This window comes from Pteropus medius, unplaced genomic scaffold (assembly GCF_902729225.1).
Source record: "Pteropus medius unplaced genomic scaffold, Ma_sr-lr_union100, whole genome shotgun sequence".
Lineage (NCBI taxonomy): Eukaryota > Metazoa > Chordata > Mammalia > Chiroptera > Pteropodidae > Pteropus > Pteropus medius.
In genome coordinates, this window is record NW_024350319.1 from 10,462,182 (window position 1) to 10,483,006 (window position 20,825).

The window sequence follows — 20,825 nt, forward strand, 5'->3', positions numbered from 1 at the left end:
TCAGCAGTCCAAAGCCTAAATCAGTTATCCTTAATTTTTCACCAATCTTATATCTAATCCAACAAATTCTGTCACTATTTAATACTTTCTAATTTCTCTCAAATCGGTCCTCTATAGTACCCACTCTCTCCTCTACACTCACCATTACTTAAAATCTCCCAAAGTCTTCAGCATCTGGTCCAAAGTCCTTAGTTGGATAAAAGATTTTTTACAATCTCACATTTCACCTGTCTCCCACTATCTTTCATCTATTTCAAATTCTTGTCAACTAAAGATACTGCTTTCCTATGTCACCACTGGGAAAGACAACATAATCTAATAAATACATAAATATGATGTGAGCTATATAATTAAATAATATAGTAAGAAATTTTATAATGAAATTTATTAAATTCAGATATTTTAAGCAAATACAGAGTACTTATTCTGCTAAATTTTTTAATTTGCATTTTAAGTCTAAGGATAGCATAAAATTTGGTCAATAAGACTGAGATTAAGAAAAGTTAAATTACTTCACACCTATTAGGGTGACTACTATCAAAATTTAAAAAAAAAACAAAACAAAAAACATTATTGGAAGGGATTTAGAGAAATTGAAACCCTTGAACACTGTTAGTGAGAATGTAAAATATTCTAGCCACTATGGAAAACAGTATGGTGGCTCCTCAAAAATTAAACAGAGAATTATCATGTGATCCAGCATTTCCACTTCTGGGTATATATCCAAAGGAATAAAAGCAGGGACTCAAATATATATTCATACACCCATGTTCACAGCAGTATTCATAACAGCCCGAAGGTGAAAGTAATCCGTGCCCATGACAGATAAATGGATAAACAAAATGTGGTTTATATACACAATGGAATATTATTCAGTCTTAAAAAGAAAGGAAGTTATGACACGTTTATAAGAGGATGAACCCTGAAGACATTATGCTAAGTGATATAAATCAGTTACAGAAGGACAAAAACTGTATGATTCCACTTAAATGACATACCTAGAATAGTCAAATTCATAGAGACATAAAGAAATATTGGAACTGCTAAGGGCTTAAAGAAGGAGGGAATGGGGAGATGTAGTTTAACGGATTTAGAGTTTCAGTTTCGCAAGCTGTAAAGAGTTCTGAAGACTACATACCATGAATGTGTACTTCACATTACTGAGCTGTACACTTAAAATTGGTTAAAAATAGTAAATTTTGTTCTATATTTATCATAGTTAAAAATTCCAGGGGTGGCTCCATAGTGTAGTGGTTAGCACATCTGCTTTACACGCAGAAGATCCTGGGTTCGTGCCCCAGGTGGAGCCATGGACCATAGCCCGGGTGCGCCAGGCCCTGGGTGCGCCACATGAGCACATGGGAAGAGACGACCTGCCTTCAGAGATCCAGTTCTTAAGGGGAAACGGCAACATCCATAGGTCAAGGGTGGAAGTGGGAGAGGAGGGAATTAAAGAGGAGGAAAAAAAAATTCCAAAAAAAAGTATCCATAAACAGATTTCCTAGTTATAATTATTTTAAATTTATCTAAAGGGGAAATACTATGACTAATTTCCAATGGAATGAAAATGGTGTATGGGTTTCAAAACTAAGGCAGTATAGACATGTAATCATATTGTCTCTCTAGTTATTGCTTTTCTGAAAAATTAAAATCTATAAATTTTACCACCAGAGGCTTCATTAAAAACAGTAGTCTCGCCCTACCCGCAATTTTGCTTTCCACAGTTTCCATTGACCATGATCAACTGCAGTCTGAAAACATTAAATGAAAAATACCAGAAATAACCAATTCATAAGCTTTAAGTTCTGAGTAGCATAATGAAATCTTGCATCATTCCGATCTGTCCTGCCCGGGACATAAATTATTCCTTTGTCCAGCATATCTAAATTGCATGTCACCTAGTAACTATGTTGGGTATCAGACTCTTGTAATATCTCAGTGCTTGTGTTCAAGTAACCCTTATTTTAGTTAATAATGGCCCTCAAATGCAAGAGTAGTGATGTTGGTAATTCGGAGATGTCAAAGAGAAGCTGTCAAGTGCTTTCTTGAAATGAAAGGTAAAAACTCTCAACTAAATTAGAGGAAAGAAAAGAAATTGTATGCTAAGGTTGCTAAGATCTACAGTAATAATAAATATTCTATCTGTGAAATTGCCTAATTTATAAATTAAATTTTATCATAGGCACGCATGTATGGGAAAAAACACAGTATATACTGGGTTTGGTACTGAGCTTTCAGAAATCTACTGGCTGTCTTGGAATTTATCTCTCGTGTATAAGACGGAACTATACACTTGAATAGCTATTTTAAAGTAATCAGGATGAATTGAATTGGTGCTCATTTAAATAAAACCAACCAAGCAAAAGTTAAATTAAATCTACTATATTATATTTTGCCAATTTTCTCAAAGTGTACTTCTTTTAAATATCCACCTACCACTCCTCACTTGGCTAGAGTTTATTCATCCTTCAATTGCCAGCTTGACTATCACTTACTCAGGTCTCCTACTTACACTTTCAATTGAAATTAAGTACCTCTTGAATAATTATAATACACCTATTTTGTAAGGACTTTTTAAAATCTGTAACTTATTGACATGATTACACATTTATCTACTCCCATAAGACTAAAATTTATACTAGCAAAGATCATAGATATTTGGTTTACAACTATTTAGCTGACCTCTAGCAGAACCTTTTATTAAATATACGTAAATATTTCTTAAATGAACAGTTCTAATATTCACAAAATACGAAATTACACACAAATGCCATCTTAAAACACAGCAGATATTAGCCGTTTCACAAAAGACAAGTTTAAAAAAATCTTTTTAAAGAATGTAGTCATTTTATCAGTCTGATACCAAAGTATAAAATCAATATTTGATTAATCTAGAAACAGAACAAAGGAGACTTACTTTTTTATTTGATAACTTTTCAATAAAATCTCTTTTTCCAATTATTATATATAATCAGAATATTATGAAAGATATAAAGTAATCTTGTGGTTTAAACAAGGAATCAGAATCATGATTAATTATTGAGGAAATGGGATTTCAAGATAATAAAAATATTAACACCAATAAAAAAAAATCGCTATGAGTAGAAAGTGAAATGAAATGAAGTCACTAAATTAGCATCCAGTCAATGAAACAGAGAGGAATTCGTCCAAGTAGATTTAAAAAGTGTTATTTGATTTACTTCTGTAGTGGGATATATCCTATGCAAAAAAGAACTGTTAAAAAAATTGTTTTCAGTAATCAATTTGTTGATGGTAGTGTTAGTATTATATTCTGAGACTTGTGATCAATGTGAGACACAAAAAAAGGGAATATTATGTTGATATTACCGATATATGAGATTTTCAGCATGGGAGAAAGGAGATATATATTTAAGATCAATTAGGGAAAGTAAAATCTCCATAGTCCTCACACCGAATTTGAAACAAAAAATATAAACTGATGTCTTTTATCTTTGAACAGAAATATATTTCCCAGCTCTGTTCACTAAAAAGGCCAGAAACAAAGATCGATCAAGCAGAAGCAACATTCCCAGAGCGAAGACTGGACTGACTCAAGGTCTGAGGCAGGAAATGTATAAGACAAGCCTGGAATTTCCTTGTCACACCAGACAGTAAGGAAACTATCAAAGGCTACTAGAGTCTTGTCAAAAGGATTCAAAATCCAACCTGAATATGTTACAACTGACCAATGGATCAATTTGAACACTAATAACGACAGTAATATCAATGTACTGAAACACATTAAATATACTGGAGTCTAACAGTTCATGAGAATACAAATTTTAAAAACCTCATTAGTTATTTTTGGAGGATATTAGAGAACAAATTATTTTAAAACAAGAAAATCAAATAATAAAATAATAAAATAAAAATAAAAACAAGAAAATCAAAGGAAGAATTGAGCAGTTATGCTGCCCTTTTTAATAAGTACCTTAAGATAATCAAATAGTTGATGAGGAGGGTTTATTTTATAGAATATTCTATCAAATAAATGAAGAACAAATGAAAGAATAGCACTATTTTATAACATGTAATAAATTAATGAACCTAGGCAATGATGAATGGCTGCTATGTCAAAAAAGGACAGATGACCAGACTGATAAAAGAAGACATGAAGTAGTCCTGCCCACCCTAAGAAACAAACTAATCTGAATCTAATCAATTATCTAGACCACTATCAATTTATAGGAAATTCAGGGAATGGAGAAACAGGTTAAATGACACCAAGGAGATACAAACAATAAAATCCACACAGTGGTAAAGTCTATAAAACAAATAACCCAGTTTTTCATAACAAAAAAAAATTGTGAGATGGGTAAAAGGAGAGAGAGAGAAGGAAGGAGAGAGGTAAGAAGGAAGGAGAAAATCTACTGCAATTTATAACTGGGTAAATGTGAACTGACTGTATATTTGATTACATAAAGAATTACCTTTTACAAACATAATGATATTGTGTAATGTCTGGGACTTGCTCCAAAATAATCTCTGACAAAGTTGGGGCGGGTAGGAAGCATAGCTGAAAACAAGATTACCACAAACTGATAACTGTTGAAGTAGGGTGATGGGTACATGTGGGTTTATTATATTATTCTATTTTTGTATATGTTTGAAAATTTCTTTATAAAAAATATTTTTACACACATTATTAAAAATCCCATATATTTGAGGTTAATTAAAAGAAATCAAAATTCTCTGAAGAGTAGGAATCATTAGAAAATCCGGGTGCTCTCATTCTGTACCCTAATCTGTATAATTCATAGATAAATGTAAATATATAACATAAATAAATAACTTACTGATGCCTCCTCGATAGCAGTATTCATGTGGCCATGAAAACAAGATCGGTCATCATCTTCATCCATATACACTGGAGGTTCGTGGGAAGTCATAAAAGTGGAAGGTTTAAAGAGATGCTTATTAAGGGGGTGCTGTCGTCTGCTTGTTGAAGACTAAGTGAGAAAACAAATTTTTAATTGGAACAGTGGAAAGTCATTAAATGGATCAATAATATAAAAATATAAATGTCACTTCCTGCAAGTCTATTAGCACCTTTGTTAGCATACTTTTACGTGACTGCTTTTTCTGTTATCTGGATTTTTAAAGTACAAATAGCCTTTAAAATACATATATATATATATATATATATATATATATATGGGAAATACCCCAACAACGAACGGTACAATGAACCACACACTCGTTATCTAGTTTATATTTGTATTAACAGCATTTATCACACTCTTGGCATTTAATGAACTCCTGTTATATAGTCGTCTTATAGAATATCGAGAAAGATGAAGAAGCCTAAGCCAGATATAAAACTAAAACTATCAAGGAAAATTTCCACATGATCAATGTCTGAAAACAGTACCTAACACTGACTGATTGCTTACTCTATGGAATGTCATTTAATCCTCATAACATTCCTATAAAGTAGTTATTATCATCTTTAATTTAAATATGAAGAAATAGAGACATGAAGAGATTGTTTCTTGTTCAAAGTGTTGCAGCTAGAGAATGGTAGACCAATATTACAAACTAGGCCTGTGTAGTGCCAAAGCCCCCACTCTCAGCCAATATGCTGACTTTCTCTCTTCATTGACAGCACAGCCACAAAGAATAACCTCAGCTATATGGAGAACCATCATTTTATCTGTTTTAAAATGCAAACTATAACCCTAGCAAAGAATCACTCCATCTATGGCTGGGCTACATATCTACAGTCAAAATGTCTGTTAACTTAAAATTCATGCATCCAAAGGAAGGAAGACATTTAGGTTTCTTTAGTATTTTCTTTTGTCATCATCACTGAGTCTTAGATGTGAAAATATAAGGTGCATAAGACTTCTAAAGTTAACTTAGAAACTAACCATAAATATTAGAGTTAAACTGTTAAGTTGTTAAGTTGAATGCTAGTTTATCAAAGTTCCAATATTCTGAAGTTATAGAATGAATTCTACATATCTAACACAGGTAATGCTATATTTGGGAAAAAAATAAAGTCCAAAATATTTACAACAATTGACAAATTAAAACAAGCTTCCAAAACTTGGTAAAAAGAATAAAAACAAAACTTGTAAAACAAAGAATTGTATATTGTATAGACAATATCCTTAATGTACAATTATATAAAATAGTTAGCTTCAATAAAGAAAGGTAACAGCATTAGATATACTCTTAGCTTCTCATGTGAAGAATGTCAGTGGTGGAAAAGTATCAGGATGATTTACTAAGGAAATGAAAGAAGGCCAATTATGTACCTTATTTTTTTTAATTAAAGCAAAAAACTGGCTACAACCTAATGTAGTGTGTTCTCTATGAGAAGAAGATGGTAGCTTTTTCACTATAGAGACAAGCAGAGAATAATGGAAATGATCTGGGATTAGAATCAGAGGATCAATAGTTTCCAGACTTATTAGTGATGTAATAAAACAATTTATTCAACGTATCTTAAAGCCTAGTTTTCTCATCCTTAAAAAAGCTGTAGAACAGCACCTGGTCTAGAGCATTCAACAGTAAGAATAACAGTTAGCTATTAACATTATTATCAGTAAAGCGAAGGTGATAATGTTCCTTACACTTCTAGAACTGTAGTGAGGATTAAATAAAATATCTTCAATATTTCTATTCTTGGATTTATGTAGCACAGCTAAAAAAAAACCAGAAACTGATTGTCGAACATCCTAATAATTTCAACATCATAAAGGCCTTTCTGATATACATTTACTCTAAAATCTTTTGAGTAGCACTCAATCACACAAACTAACCTACTTCTAAGAAAATAATGAACATCATTAAAGCTAGCTCAATTTCACTGAGTAGCAATAATGGAATCCCACCCTCTGTTTATACCCAATACAACAAAATGCTTAGAGTGAGTCAAATTTTAAAAATAAAACAACTCTGTTCTGATAAACGTATATATTTGCACACACAATTCTGACTCTGATGAGTTTAATCTAAGATCTATTTTCTTCTATTTTATTTTTACCTTTTTGGAATATATATATAAGTTTGGTGTTCTGCCTGGGACAGGAATACCAGCTTTCGTTAGTTTTATGAAATACTTCTGCACTCGGCTGGCAACCTAAGGAAACATGACAAGCCTTTTAACATAATGACAAAACATGCAATACCTGAATGGCTTTTTTTTTGCACTGTTCTGAAATGTACTAATCTAAGTGTTTATGTTTTCTATTAGAGTGTATGAGAGGTCCTAAAGTACTGTTGAGTCAGGATTTACTGCTAAATGCTCTACAATTAATCATTCTATCCTATATCATCACTTATTCGTTTTCTACTGAATCATTCTCCTCTGCATACAAGTCTGTAATACCAGAATAGTTTTTAAAAATTAAAATATATATGAGTATCTAAATGAATGAGAACAATTAAAAATTTACCATAAATGTAGAAATAATTTTAAACTGCCAAAGATACATTTTAAAATCCAGACCCCCACCCCCAAAAAATCACTAAATTGATTCCAAAAGTAAATAAATATTTTCAACTTGTGAGTATGCATGCTTGTAAAACAAAAACACAATTATTAATATCGATGGGAATGTGAAGGTGAAACTGCTAGGTGGTTTTGTTTTTTTTTTTTTTTTGAGCTATAACCAGGGAACACCGAGTAAGGCAATGTCACAAAGCTATTAGCATAGTCTAACCAAAAAGCATGTAACTGGTATACTCAATCATTCAAGAGACACTAAGCTCATTACATTTTAATTTTTTTTAGTATTTAGTAATAATCCAATGCAGAATTATCTCAAGTTGTTTCTGATATCAACACGAAAGTATACAATGCTAATTTTAAAAACCGTACGTACTGTAGTACATTCTGTAGCTAAAAACGATGCTGCAGATCTGATGTCAGATGCATTACCCTTCATTTAAAAAAAACTATCAGAAATATATCAACAATGTGGAGCCATCTCCTCAATTACCTGTTTTGCTGTCCTATTACCCAGTTCATCTGCTATCTTCTGCCAGCGTCGAGATTCTACTTCTTCAGGAGGATATTTCAGGAGTAGCTGTTCAAGCTTTTTCTAAGCCAAACCCAAACCAAATTTAAGAAAGTTGAATACTGAGTTTCTAAATATATTCACATTTCATTTTAAACTAACAAACTCTCTCACCATCTTTGGAGGTTAGGTACTAGAAATCCTCATGGTAGGGAAAATTTCTAGTAAGCAACTTATAGACATCACAGGGAAAATGAAATTAGAGAATAAACCTATAGATGACCTTATAATGATTTTCTATTCACTTCAGTAAAAAGACAGCACAAAAAATTATATTAATATTCTACATATCTTGGTGATTTCCACTGACCATCTTTTCTTGCTAGACTATGTTTAGACTCACCCCCTATAGATTTGACAAAAACATATAAATTCATTTGGATTTAGACAGAATACTAAGAGACATTTCTCTCCTTTGTGTGGTCCTCCATTCTAATATTTGATTTGAACATTCTGACCTATTTCCTAAATTCTCCTATAGTCCTAAAGATGCAGAATAAACTGGACACGTGAAATAAAGATTCTTAAACTTTTGATAAACTTATCACAGCTGTGGGATTAATCCTCATGGGAGAAAGAGATGTGTCTCTCAAATCTTACCCACAAACAATCCAAGCTGTATGCCAAAATGTAACAGAACACTCTGACCTGGCTTTGTCAGCTCCCCTCCAGAAGAGAATATGAATTCACTAAGGCACAGCTATACTTGGCCTCAAGTTTTTCTCTCTCCCCAAACTGCATATAAAAACTTAATTCCATCTATTTCACTACCTTTTTCAACCCCTCTCCCAAAACCCAGATTCCTTCTTTAAAAATCATCCCCAAACAGGATTTCGTATCTGCTCAAAATCCAAATTCTTGAAGTGTGCAAAAAAGGCATACAGAAATAAGTTTAAATATTTTTAATTCATAGTTAAGAGGGATGATATACAAGATACACTTTACTCATAATACTCTAATTTTAACTTTTTTTTTTTTTCTAACCTACACAGTTTAGAAATATCTATTACCTGTTCTTCAACAGTCCACAATTGGTTAAATGTTTCAGGTTTGGTATCATCACACAGACGTCCTCTTATCATCTGCATATAAAACAAGGCTTTTGTCAAAATAACAAAGACTTCTCTTTGATATAGCCAAATAATATACAAATGGTGGAATTTTTTATTAATTCAAAAAATATTTTAGTAAAAAAGCTCTTTTTTTGGAATAAATATTATGTGTCAGGCCCTGTACTAGGCATGTTACACATATTACTCATTTAATCCTCACAATTCTACAATATATGTAATATTAGTCACGTTGGTACAAAAGGAAACTGCAGCTTGGACAGATTAATATAAATGACATGTGGAGTTCCACAGCCAGTAAGTGTTAAGAGTTGGGATTCCAATCCCGGTTTCTCTTTAACTTCAAAGTTCATGTCCTTGCTATCCTCACTGAAAGACTGCTTGAATTTTAAGAATACAAATCAGTAAAATGTTAAAATATTTTGTCTATAATTCAAATTTTCTTTCTCGACATTTTATACTGCTTACTTGAGGACGACTATTTGAGCCTTCTGGACCATCACTCAAAGGCAACATAGAGTATGAAAGGGACTCTCCATCCTTCTTAGGATCTGAAGGACTTTTTGGTCTAGCAGGTAAACCTACTAAAAAGAAGACCATGTATAGGATTATTAAAGCAAGACTTTGCCACATATTTCTCTCCTTAAATTCTTATATAATTTCTTACCTTTATCAAAAACTAGCTTAACTCTCCTAGTATGTCTTTTACGATTTTTAAATTCTCTTTCAAAGTTCCCAAGGCTATTGGTATATTGGTCCCATACAATCTCGGGCAACTGAACAACTCTCTGTGGATATGGAAGCCCTATATCGGCCTGGGGAGAAAAAATAAAGTGAGTCTAAATTTAATTCAAGAAATTAGCAACTATAGCCAAATTTTCAGATGACTCCAAATCCAAATAATCATTAACTGGGCATTTCTAAACACTGTTTAAATCTAATAGCCCATAAAGTTAATATAGTCTAAATATTAAATGGTAAAGATAAAAACAAGTAAAGGAAGAATCAATTTAACAAAACAGAAGCACTATTTTTAGATCTCTAAAGCTGAACTACATAAATATATTGCACTTTGTCATTAACACACTTTAAACATAAATAGCAAAGCAAAGAAAGGTTTTATGTCTAAGAAAAGAAAATGTGTTAGACTGCAAGAGAGGAGACTTGATACGCAGAATTCATTTGAAATATATCCCAATATTCATGACTTATCCATCAAACAAAGAATTATTTTCACAGTATATAATTTTTACCACATGCAAAAAAAAATGACATCTTAAGAATCAAAACTATACCTTTAATTTACTTGGAAATCAGTTACTTTACCAACCACCTTTAGGGAAATCATTAGTTGTCATAATTACTATTACCAGGTCATTATGATCAGTATCTTTTGATAGGAATTTGGGTTACATAGGTGGATGCATTTTTCAGTATTCACAGATTACAATTAGGATTTAAGAATTTCATTGTATGTAAATTTTACCTTAAAAACATTTAAAAAAGGAATTTTAGTTAACAATATGCATTCTGAAGTGTTTTGGTGTGAAAATATATGTCTGCAACTTTGAAATGCATCAAATGCATTCCATCTTGAAGTAAGATGGAATGATGGATAGTAGGACTGATATATGATAAAGTAAATATAGTAAAATAATAATTGTAGAATCTAGGGGGTAGATATGTGTTAACTACAATACTTTCAACTTTTTGGTGTACTTAATATTTCTCACAATAAAACGAGAAAAGAAATCAGGTCATAAATTATGAAACTGACAAGCAAAATCCACTTTGCAGCACAATTCTTAATTTTCATTTTGCATATGACATATTAAATTATTACCATCATTTTCATAATAGTTCATATAAATCTAAAGCTCAACTTTTACAAAATTAGTAATGATGGTAATAACAAAGAAAGTAATGATGGTAACACCAAAAAAAGCTAGTAAGCTATAAATGTTCCCTGTGTTCTATATACTAATACATACTACAAGTTTTCCTCAATTTTAATAAGGAGTTTCTAGATGTCCACTAAAACAAACAGATCACATGTCAACAACTTAACTAATACAGTAAACCTAAAGAAAACAGGCAAATTAAGTATATATGAGTAACTATAAAAACAAAAGAATCAAATTTCTAAAGTGAATCTAGTAGAAATATTTCTTTCCCGGGAACTAAGTTTTTCATAATTACTAAAGTATCTTTCATGACATATTTAATATATATATCTGTATATTTTTCTAAAAAATTTTAAGACTGTCAATATCACATCTGCTTCTGAGATAAAGTGAAAGAAATTCAGCTCTAAACCAAAGCTGCAAATAACCAAGTGCACACAAATTTAGTAAATGTGCCTAACTGTATCTTTTTGCCTTCCCAGGAACATGAATAAAATAAAACTAAGGTTAATTTATTTTTTATTAATATTTACTTTTCTAATACTATCTGTTTTAGTTGGATCCACTGTAAGTAACCATTATAAGTACTATATCTTCTTGCACCAGCAAAGAGTTTAATAACAACGATGCAGAATCAATAAACACCTAAGTGGGCGTACTATATAACAGGAATGATATGATGTGGTTATAGAAACATAAGCAAGTTTTAACAAATCAACATATAGATTCTATATCCATCATGATAGTCAATATTCTTATAGCATGGAGAGAAAGGAATATTTGCCAAGTAAATGTTATAGCTAGAAAAATCCAAAAAATAAATTAATACACCTAAATGAAACAAAGTCCCCAGGGTTGTTCCCTCAATACCTGTTAGATCACTTTTGTGATCCATTAAAAATTGATAAATAATAACTAAAGTTATCATGCTACACAGGCTAAGTTTTTCTTTTTTAAGGTGAAGAAGAGGATTCTTTTTCATAGTTTTTCAGTTTTATTCTTTTCACGCAATGCTCATTAATATTATGCCTCTCAAATTTACTGAACAATTAGTGGGTCCCTAATTTACGACACACATTATAACATAAAAGCGTTTAGATTATCTCCATATTTACATACCAAAAAAGTTTTGATAAAAATTTGAATCATTTTCAATTGGTTAACTGTTAAATATGAAAGTTCTATTTTAAAGAAAACAGAATATTAAATGGAATTTTCACACTAAAATAAAGGACATTTCAAAATTAAGTAAAATTTATAACTCTTCCTCTTGGATTTGGCAATCTTAATCTTAAACACCTTAAGGCATTTAAAATCGAGTTTTTGCTTTTATCACCATTGTCTTCTATCTTACTATGCTGAGTTACAAAAGTAACTCAAAATTAAAATTAAAGCAGTTAATAAATCCTGAAGTATTTTTTCTTTTAGCTTCATTAATGCTGAAGTCAGAAAAGCAGAAGAAAAACACTATGGGAGGCAACAGGAAAAGATCATAAATCTGGCTAGGAAATAGGACATCAACTTCCTACACGAACATCGAAATAAAGCTCTTAGCTATTTTCATTGGGACATATTTTGTGGGAGTAAAGGAAGGCAGCATCCTGCCTTCAGTAGTATGATTAATTACAGAAGGGGGAAAAAATAAACATTTTAAAAGTATATCTCCATATTTAAAAAAAGTTATTACCAAATATATCTCAATAAATCTTAAAAAGTGCTCAATATATACCTTCTTCTGGAGTTTCTCGACAAATCCAATGGGATTTTTCAGTGCTTCTCTCTGGTGTCTGCCTAAACTTTCAAGGTCCTGGACTGCTTGAGAACGTTGAGCCTCGAGTACAGCAATCGTCTGTAACAGTCTCTGATAACTACAGAGACAAAGAAAAATACCTCACTAAAATTTTCTAGTAACAACAATAAATAAAACTGAGTTCAGGCCATGATCTACTATTAAGTCACAGTCTTTTTAAAGTTACCTGAAAGAGTTTAGTAAAACATATTACTGGGAATAAATGAAGTCTTCCTTAGTTACGAAGTACCTATTCAGAAAATATCAGTTAGAGAAAGCAAAGCCTTTATCCTCCATTTTTTAAATTCCTGAAACTGAACAAGAAAATAAGAAAGCATACTGACTTTCCCATAAAGTCATCGAGAAACTGCTAAATAAATAAAAATTAAAATTATAAGATTTTAGCACTAGAAGGAATCACCAAATTCAGCCCCTCTATTGTACTTTATTGAAATAAGGAATGTCAGGTACATTTTCTTGACCAGAATTACAAAAACTGTCACATAATTCAACATGACCGTAGGTGTCACGATTCTCATTTGCTCTACTATACCTCCACTCTAGAGTAAGTTTACTTCTCTGTTAATTCTTAAGAACTGAACATTTTAAAAGGTAAGACTTAAAGATATTTTTTATTTCCCTGCCTACGAAATTCTATTTAGCACAGAATAGTAAAATATACTATTTTAGCCACACAAATCTACTACTTCTCATTATCCTGAAATCTCATTATGGCACATGTACACTAATTACTATTCTTTCAATCCTTCTCTCTTTCTCCTTCCTTCTCTCCTTCCCCACTAACATTCACTCACTCACTCACTCTGGTTCAAACTGTCCTACCTCGCTGACTAATATCTAATCTCACATGTCACTACACATATGTAAACATGTTGACCCAAAAACTCTGAATGCTCAAATACATTTCACAAAAAGAATTAAGAACAAGTCATTCTAAGTTAAATTCAATATTAGTGGTTAAGTCCTTAGAGTTGGAGCACAATTTTTCTTTACGACTTCAAATAAATTTCACTGTTTCCCACTAGATTGTTAATTCTATTACTATTGTAATGTGTTGCAATAGTAAACACATCTGAAAAGTTCACTGTTTTGCTTATTCAGTGTGTAGCACACTTCCCAGAATCTAAATGCACAAAAAAATATTTTGAATGAACAAATGAACGGACAGATGTTCTGTGCAATCAAAAAGTATACTGAATCTTTTAAGGTCAGAAGTCAGCAAAGTAAAACAACACAATTTTGAGGTTCACAGATATAGCATAATTGCTACATGACATCATTAGAATGCTTTTTCTCAGCCCCCTGCCTAAAACATACCTTATTCTTGTTCTCAAATCCCTTGTTAACTAATCTTTAATGAAATGTTTAATAAGGTTAAGACTCCTCTCAAGTTAGAGAGAGTTCATTTAAAAGTTAGAACCAAGTTGAAAAGCAAGGGCTGTAAAAAGTCACTCCTGGACATATTACAGAGGTTAAGTCTAAACTCACTTTCACTGAGCCTGCTTACTTTGAGGTGTATGGAGTTACAAACCCTGCCTGTACTGGCTGTTTCTACCAAGCAGGCTCACTCAGGCTCAATCTTACTTAGAGTGATAATAGCGAGCTGAGTACCAGAACCTATATCCTCTTTACAATACTCTTAATTGCCATATTTTACCTCCAGAACCCCTACTCTACTAGCTGAATAACCAAAGACCTGTCATGGCATTTCAATGACTGACACATTTTAAACAGGTATTGCATACTTCTGCTACCATCGATCGAAAAATTATTGTGAGTATATTAAATTTTCAACAACTGCTGAAGACACAGTAAGACTCATAAGAAATAAGAATAGAATTATGGAAAAAACAAGCAGAGGCTTAAAGTGCTACGTACGGTCAGGTACTGACACTGGGAGGAAAGGCCTCTATCTGAAGCCAATAAATCTGAACAATTTTTACTGTATGTAAGTTATTCCACAATAATTCTGACTTTAAAGAAATTCCAAGAGATGACAAAGAAAGTGTCACTCTTTAACTCTTATTTTGCTTCTCTTTGATCAATACAAATTGATTATCAGATGGAAAGACCTAAGATAAATATCAGTAAGGACTTAAAGTCCAGAATAAGTGAGAAGACTGTAATAAAATAGTGAATTCAAGTCTTCTGGTTCAGATAATTTGAATTATTTCCTAGAGTACACAGATTTTACCAGTAAGATTATCATACACATCTTTATACAGAAATGGAGGAATCATAAAAAAAATGGGGTAATTATCTTAAAAAAAGATACACACAAATCTATTTTCAATCCCACCTACCCACTCACCCACTTTACCTCCAAAGCAAACAACTGGAATCCGATCCAAGCGTCAACTGAGGCAAGATTCATTAATTAATTCAATAATTACTTACTATGAGAACAAGGCACCATCCTAAAAGCTTTCGTATTTATCAAAGTAAAGCAGACATAGAGCTTAGGTGTGATAGGGAGCTACGATTACACCAGAGAGGGAGAAAAGGAATTGGATGGGAGTAAATGGGACAGGATTGGCTATGTTGTTGGGGTTGGAGGGTCGGTATGGGAGGATCCATCATACTAGTCTGTCCACTTTTCGTATATTTGAAATTCTCCACAATGAATTAAAGAGAAAACTCCAACCTTAGTCCAAACTAATGGGAGACATAACCAATGCACTCTTCCTGGGCTGATCAGATCATACCTGCTACTGTATTCAGCTCTAAGACAGATAGGTTCATGATCAGGTAAAGTAAAGGAGAAACTATGTAATAAGAAATAAGTATCTACATTTACTGAGTGTACTATATTCTAGACATCATTTCATTTTGAGTATAACGCAATTCTCAATAATTTATAAGGTATCATTATACTTTACAGATAAGGAAACCAAAGCGCAAATTAAGTAACTTGCCAAAATCATACCAGCCATTTATTGTGCAGATATGATGTGAGGAATGGTTAGACTCAGAATATTTAACCAAGAAATGTAAACCTCAGAAAATTATTACAATATTTAACACGCAGCTATGTGGAAAAGGAAACAGACTTGTTTTATAGGACAAAAAATGTCAAACCAGAATCGAATTGTGATAAAGGTACAATATGAAGAAAAAGTTTGTCTCAGTCAAAACCAATAATAGATGGCAAGACAGCACCCAATTACCATAGATGTGATAGATATTTAAAAGAAATTCACTACTAAAAATCCCTTAACTCTTAATTCCAGTATAACATGCTACTTACTTTCACTTTTGCTACTCATAGAAACAAGAGAATAAAATAATTTTTTTTAATGCATATACTTTTACATGGATGCAAGTTTAGTTATAGCTTTCCCACAAGGGCAACTCTGTATTAAATTTATCGAAATGATTAATCTATTTCTAAAGTTGAATCCAAGCTTATGCTAAGAATAAATAGTAAGCTTACCTGTGGCAAAGAGTTGTTTATTTCAAGTCTTCAACACAAAATTAGACAACTTTAGCTTTTATATTATGGAATTATATTTGGCTAAAATATAAATACTCTTCAAGTCTATATCTAAGTTATTTCTACTACCTTTCATTATCCAAGTCCTCTTGAATTCTTTATTCACTTCTGTGAATATAAAAATATTTACATGAAAGAGTATATAGGTAAAAATCCTGATGTCTGGAAGAGAATACTAAGGAATTAGCAATCTAGAAGTTTAATTTTATTGTCCATTTTATTACACACACTGTGAGGGAGAGAGGGAGGGAGGAAGGAAGAGAAAAATTTTATTTTCAACCAAACCAGAATCTTTTTCAAGGAATCAGTTTTCTATTTCTATTGTGAAAGCAAGTCTTAAAGTTATACAACATTTGTAATCTTAAAAAAATGAGGAAACATTTTTTTAAAAATCCAGGCCGAAGAACAATCTCCCAAAAAATTGGCCTAATCCTTTCAAATGGTTATTAAACAGTGTCGTTAAAGATGAAAAAAAAATAGAAAGCTAGTCTATATCAGGGGCCTACAACCTATAGTTTGCCTATTTTTATAAATAAAGTTTTGGTGGAATACAGCCACACTCATTTGTTTACAAAGTGTCTATGGCTGCTTTCTACCTACAATGACAGAGGGGAGTAGCTGCAAAGTGGAGTTGATCCACAAAGCCTAAAATATTTACTATCTGGCTGTTTAAAAAAAATCTGCTAGGTCCTATTCTAGATTAAAGGATTCATAGACAAGACAACCAAATGTAACATATAACCCTGAATTAGATCCCATGGGGAGGCAAATATTTTGGGGGATAGATGGAAAAATTTATTGTGAATTATATCATATTGTATCAATGCCAAACTGCTGGGGCATAATAAGGTATTTAAGGTTATGCAGAATGTCCTTGTTTTTAGGAGATGTATACTTAAGTATAAGGGTGATGAGTCTAAACATACTTTTAAATGGCTCAACAAAAAGAAAAGTTTTATAGTGTATGGGGTAGGAAGGAGGATGAGGGGAAAGGAATACAGGGAGAAAACAAATGTTATAAAATGTTAAGTTGTTGACAACTAATGAATATAGTTGAAGGGCATACAGATGTTTATTATACTATTCTTTTTAATTTTCTAAGTTTTATAATTCCCCCCCAAACACTGAATAATGAAGAAGCTATTCATTACGCTTTGATACTAGAAATGAGCACCTTGATGATCCTATGAATACTGACCTTGATTAAACACACTGAAAAAAACTAAAGGACATAAGATGACATAAGAATAAATTAGTTTACTCCACTGTAAGTAGAACAAGGGAGTGGGTATAGAAAAACCTACAATGGGATGAGTTAAACAATATGTTTTCATATGTGTGCATATGTGCACAAATGTATACATGTATGTACTGGTGAGCTGAAGGAAATAAGAGAAGAGCAAGATATATATTAGATTTCATTTTCAACAGAACAGAGATACGTAAAGTGAATTGGTTCTCAAGAATAACAATCAGGCCACTTTAAACAATAACAAATTCTATCCTACCAATTTACTAGTGTAAAACGATTTGGGGGGAAATGCCTCAATCTATTCTACGCCATCAATTTAATCAAGTGTGACATTTCTTTCTACAAAATACTGAGTTCATTAGGTATATACATGATTGAACAGTAATTATTTTTATGTGAACAGCATACATTTTAAAATATTATCTATTTGGTGAAAGAAGAACTGTATAATTGATACTTTCTCTTCCTTCATGAAGGATTTCAAACACTGAAACTCTAAGATCTGTAAATTCAGTAATTCACAAATGATCTCTCACTCTATGAAAATGCTGAAGTCATTAGAGGGTGATTAAAAAGTCTTTTATGATATTCTATGTTAAGAGAAAAACTAATAACTCAATTTCTGATAACATGTCTTTCCAGGTATAAAGCTCAACTATGTATTGAAAATAACTAAGAACACTGAATTGAAAACAAGAAAAACCAGGTACTTGTTTATTTTAAAAGCATGGTAGAACAAATAAGATACTGAGAAAAGCTAAATGAAGGCATAAAATGGGGGAGTCAAATGGAACACAAAACTGCTTTGGCCTTGAGGGCAGGTACTGAACCATGCAAGCTTGAGCTCAATTGTCTGTATTTCACTTGGCCAGGGAGTAGAAGACAAAGCCACCAAGGTTGTTAGCCTAATAAGAGACCCTCTTCCATCAAACTGCAACCCTACTCCTCACTTCTATCCCATAGGAGAGTTGCTTTGGCACTGAGGGAAAAAGCAGATAAAAATTTCAACCATAAAAATCCGATACCACAAGACAGTCAGTCCTTGTACATATTTGCTGCCCCAAATCTTATACCTGGGTGGCCTAAAAGAACTGAAGCCATGTCTACAGTTTAAAGCAGTGTTTCTAGATTGGTATAAACACTCCCACCCCCTGCCAAGATATCCACAGAAGTTAATGCAGTTTTTCTCTGGAGGAATATATCTTCATTGTAGGCCTCGAAGATAACCAATAAATAATTTTCCAAAGAAAGTGAATATCTCACATTTAAAAATTACTAAGCACACAAGAAAGCTAAACACAAAAGAATAATAAAGACAAGCTTAAAAATAGCTACGGGGAATAGGAAACTACAAAAACTGAGTATGTATTTTTGAAAAGGAAGTAAATTCAAATTTTAAAAATATAATAAAACTAAAAGTTTAATGGGAACAAATCTACTTCCTGAAAACGTACACTAGGCAAATTCAAAACAAACCCTGCATTGAAGACTAGCTGACAAAAATATTTACAATCTCTTATAGATAATAGAATTATGAGGTATTACCAGGTCAAATGTATAAGATGGAAACCAGAAAGACCTGGGTTTATCAGCTCTGCCAACAGTGAGAAGTATGCCAAGAAACTGCTCTCAGAAAGGAAGGTATTTAAAAAGATCTAAAGGATTAAGTTTGCCCTACTTCGCAATGTCTATCCATGATACATTAATGGCTTTTCTCTTACAGAGGTTATTTCCAAAAAGAAATTACCTGGAATATAATGGCTGAGGTTTAACTGGCTGTTCCCTAGGTCACTGAAGGCAGGAACTTTTAGGTACACCCATTTCTATAGTTTTTAAAATGTATGTCTTGTCTCATTTACTCTGTCATGCGACCCTTGAGAGGAAAGCCACTGTTCTACATCTTTAATACTGTCCCACAACATATTAAGGTTCAAGAGACATCTACATGAAAACAAACAAAAACCACAAAAGAAAATATGAGCTAAAAAAGTTACTTAGATAGATGAAATTTTCAGTGGTTAAATAATTATGCAGAGCACTATTTTAATGGTATGTCTGTTCTTATGAGTTCTTTAGGTATGCTAAAGGTACATATAGTCTCAATTCTTTTTAACACGTAAGACTTAGATGTACATATAACAGGCAAAGACATACTTACCAAATTCATGAATGACATGAAAACTGAGAATAATAGCAAATACTGCAGGTGAAAAAAATCAGGATTAAAAAATAACAAGCAAGCTTTCGGCAGCTGTAAAGCCATGGAGATCCTGGCCAGGCCGGGCCGAGGACAGACTTCATTGTCCTCTTAATTTTTCAACCCTCCCATGAAGGCTCTCAATAAAATGGTTCGATTCCCTATCCTCCCCGCTCCCAACAAAAAAAAAAATTACAAGCAAAGTAGAATACTAGACAAGATGAAATTTAATGAGATTTAAGCAAAAAATCTGGAATTGAACTACAAAACGAGACAAGTACAGGATGGCATGAACTTGCCTTTACAGGCACAAAAAAACTGTGAGTTCCCAGCTGATCCTAAGTTCAATTATGAGGTGAAAGTGTGAAGTGACTGCTCAAAAACACATAATATTAACTTGAACTTGTATGAACCTATTCAAATACTAACCAAGCATACTCATTAAACATAGCACTACATCAGCCACTGAAGGATACAAGTATAAACCACATGCAGTCTTACCCTCAAGATCATTACAATTTAGGTAAGAGGGTGTGCATGTGTATATTTTTAGTTGTTTATTTAAATATTAAGAAGAAAGCTTATACAATTCCTAGTCAATTCCTTAAATTTACAAGAATTATAATGATTAAGCTACTTAAAGAGAAAAACACATGTTAAATGTGGTAAACCATGACGACAAGTACATAAGCATATTATGAACAAAGTGATCATCCCTGGGAGACCCAAACAATATTTCACATAAGTAAAAAGCAAGTTAAATTCTGAAAAATAAGTGGTACTTCAATAGGAAAGGCATAAAGAAGTTAAGATATACCAGGTAGAATAAAGAGTACTTAAAAAAAAAAAAAAGCAAAGAGGCAGGTTAAGTGTGCTATAGAGATCATTTTAAAGAAATATTTATAGATATGTGTACATACACAGATTAGCATACACACATATTTTCTTGCACCGTAAGCTGAGACAGTTAAATAAAAGCAACAACACCCCCCAGTAACAATGAGCACATAAAGTACCCAAATACTGGTTTCTAACACTGTTCCTGAATAAA

General features: G+C 32.2%; 1 protein-coding gene across 10 annotated transcripts in view; it reads right to left on the reverse strand.

Annotated features, from left to right (window-relative positions):
* The window catches only part of ZZZ3 (zinc finger ZZ-type containing 3), an 84,990-nt gene that overhangs the window by 5,284 nt on the left and 58,881 nt on the right, over positions 1–20,825 (reverse strand). For 6 of the 10 annotated variants that reach the window (XM_039838629.1, XM_039838633.1, XM_039838632.1 and 3 more), the window contains 7 exons: positions 12,752–12,890; positions 9,786–9,933; positions 9,587–9,702; positions 9,059–9,130; positions 7,971–8,072; positions 7,013–7,108; positions 4,818–4,970 (listed from right to left, as the gene is read on the reverse strand). In XM_039838629.1, coding sequence (XP_039694563.1) covers positions 4,818–4,970; positions 7,013–7,108; positions 7,971–8,072; positions 9,059–9,130; positions 9,587–9,702; positions 9,786–9,933; positions 12,752–12,890 — 826 coding nt within the window. Of the gene's footprint in view, positions 1–1,664; positions 1,752–4,817; positions 4,971–7,012; positions 7,109–7,970; positions 8,073–9,058; positions 9,131–9,586; positions 9,703–9,785; positions 9,934–12,751; positions 12,891–20,825 lie in introns of those variants that run through there. The other 4 variants (XM_039838637.1, XM_039838635.1, XM_039838636.1 and 1 more) reach the window with 2 other exon arrangements.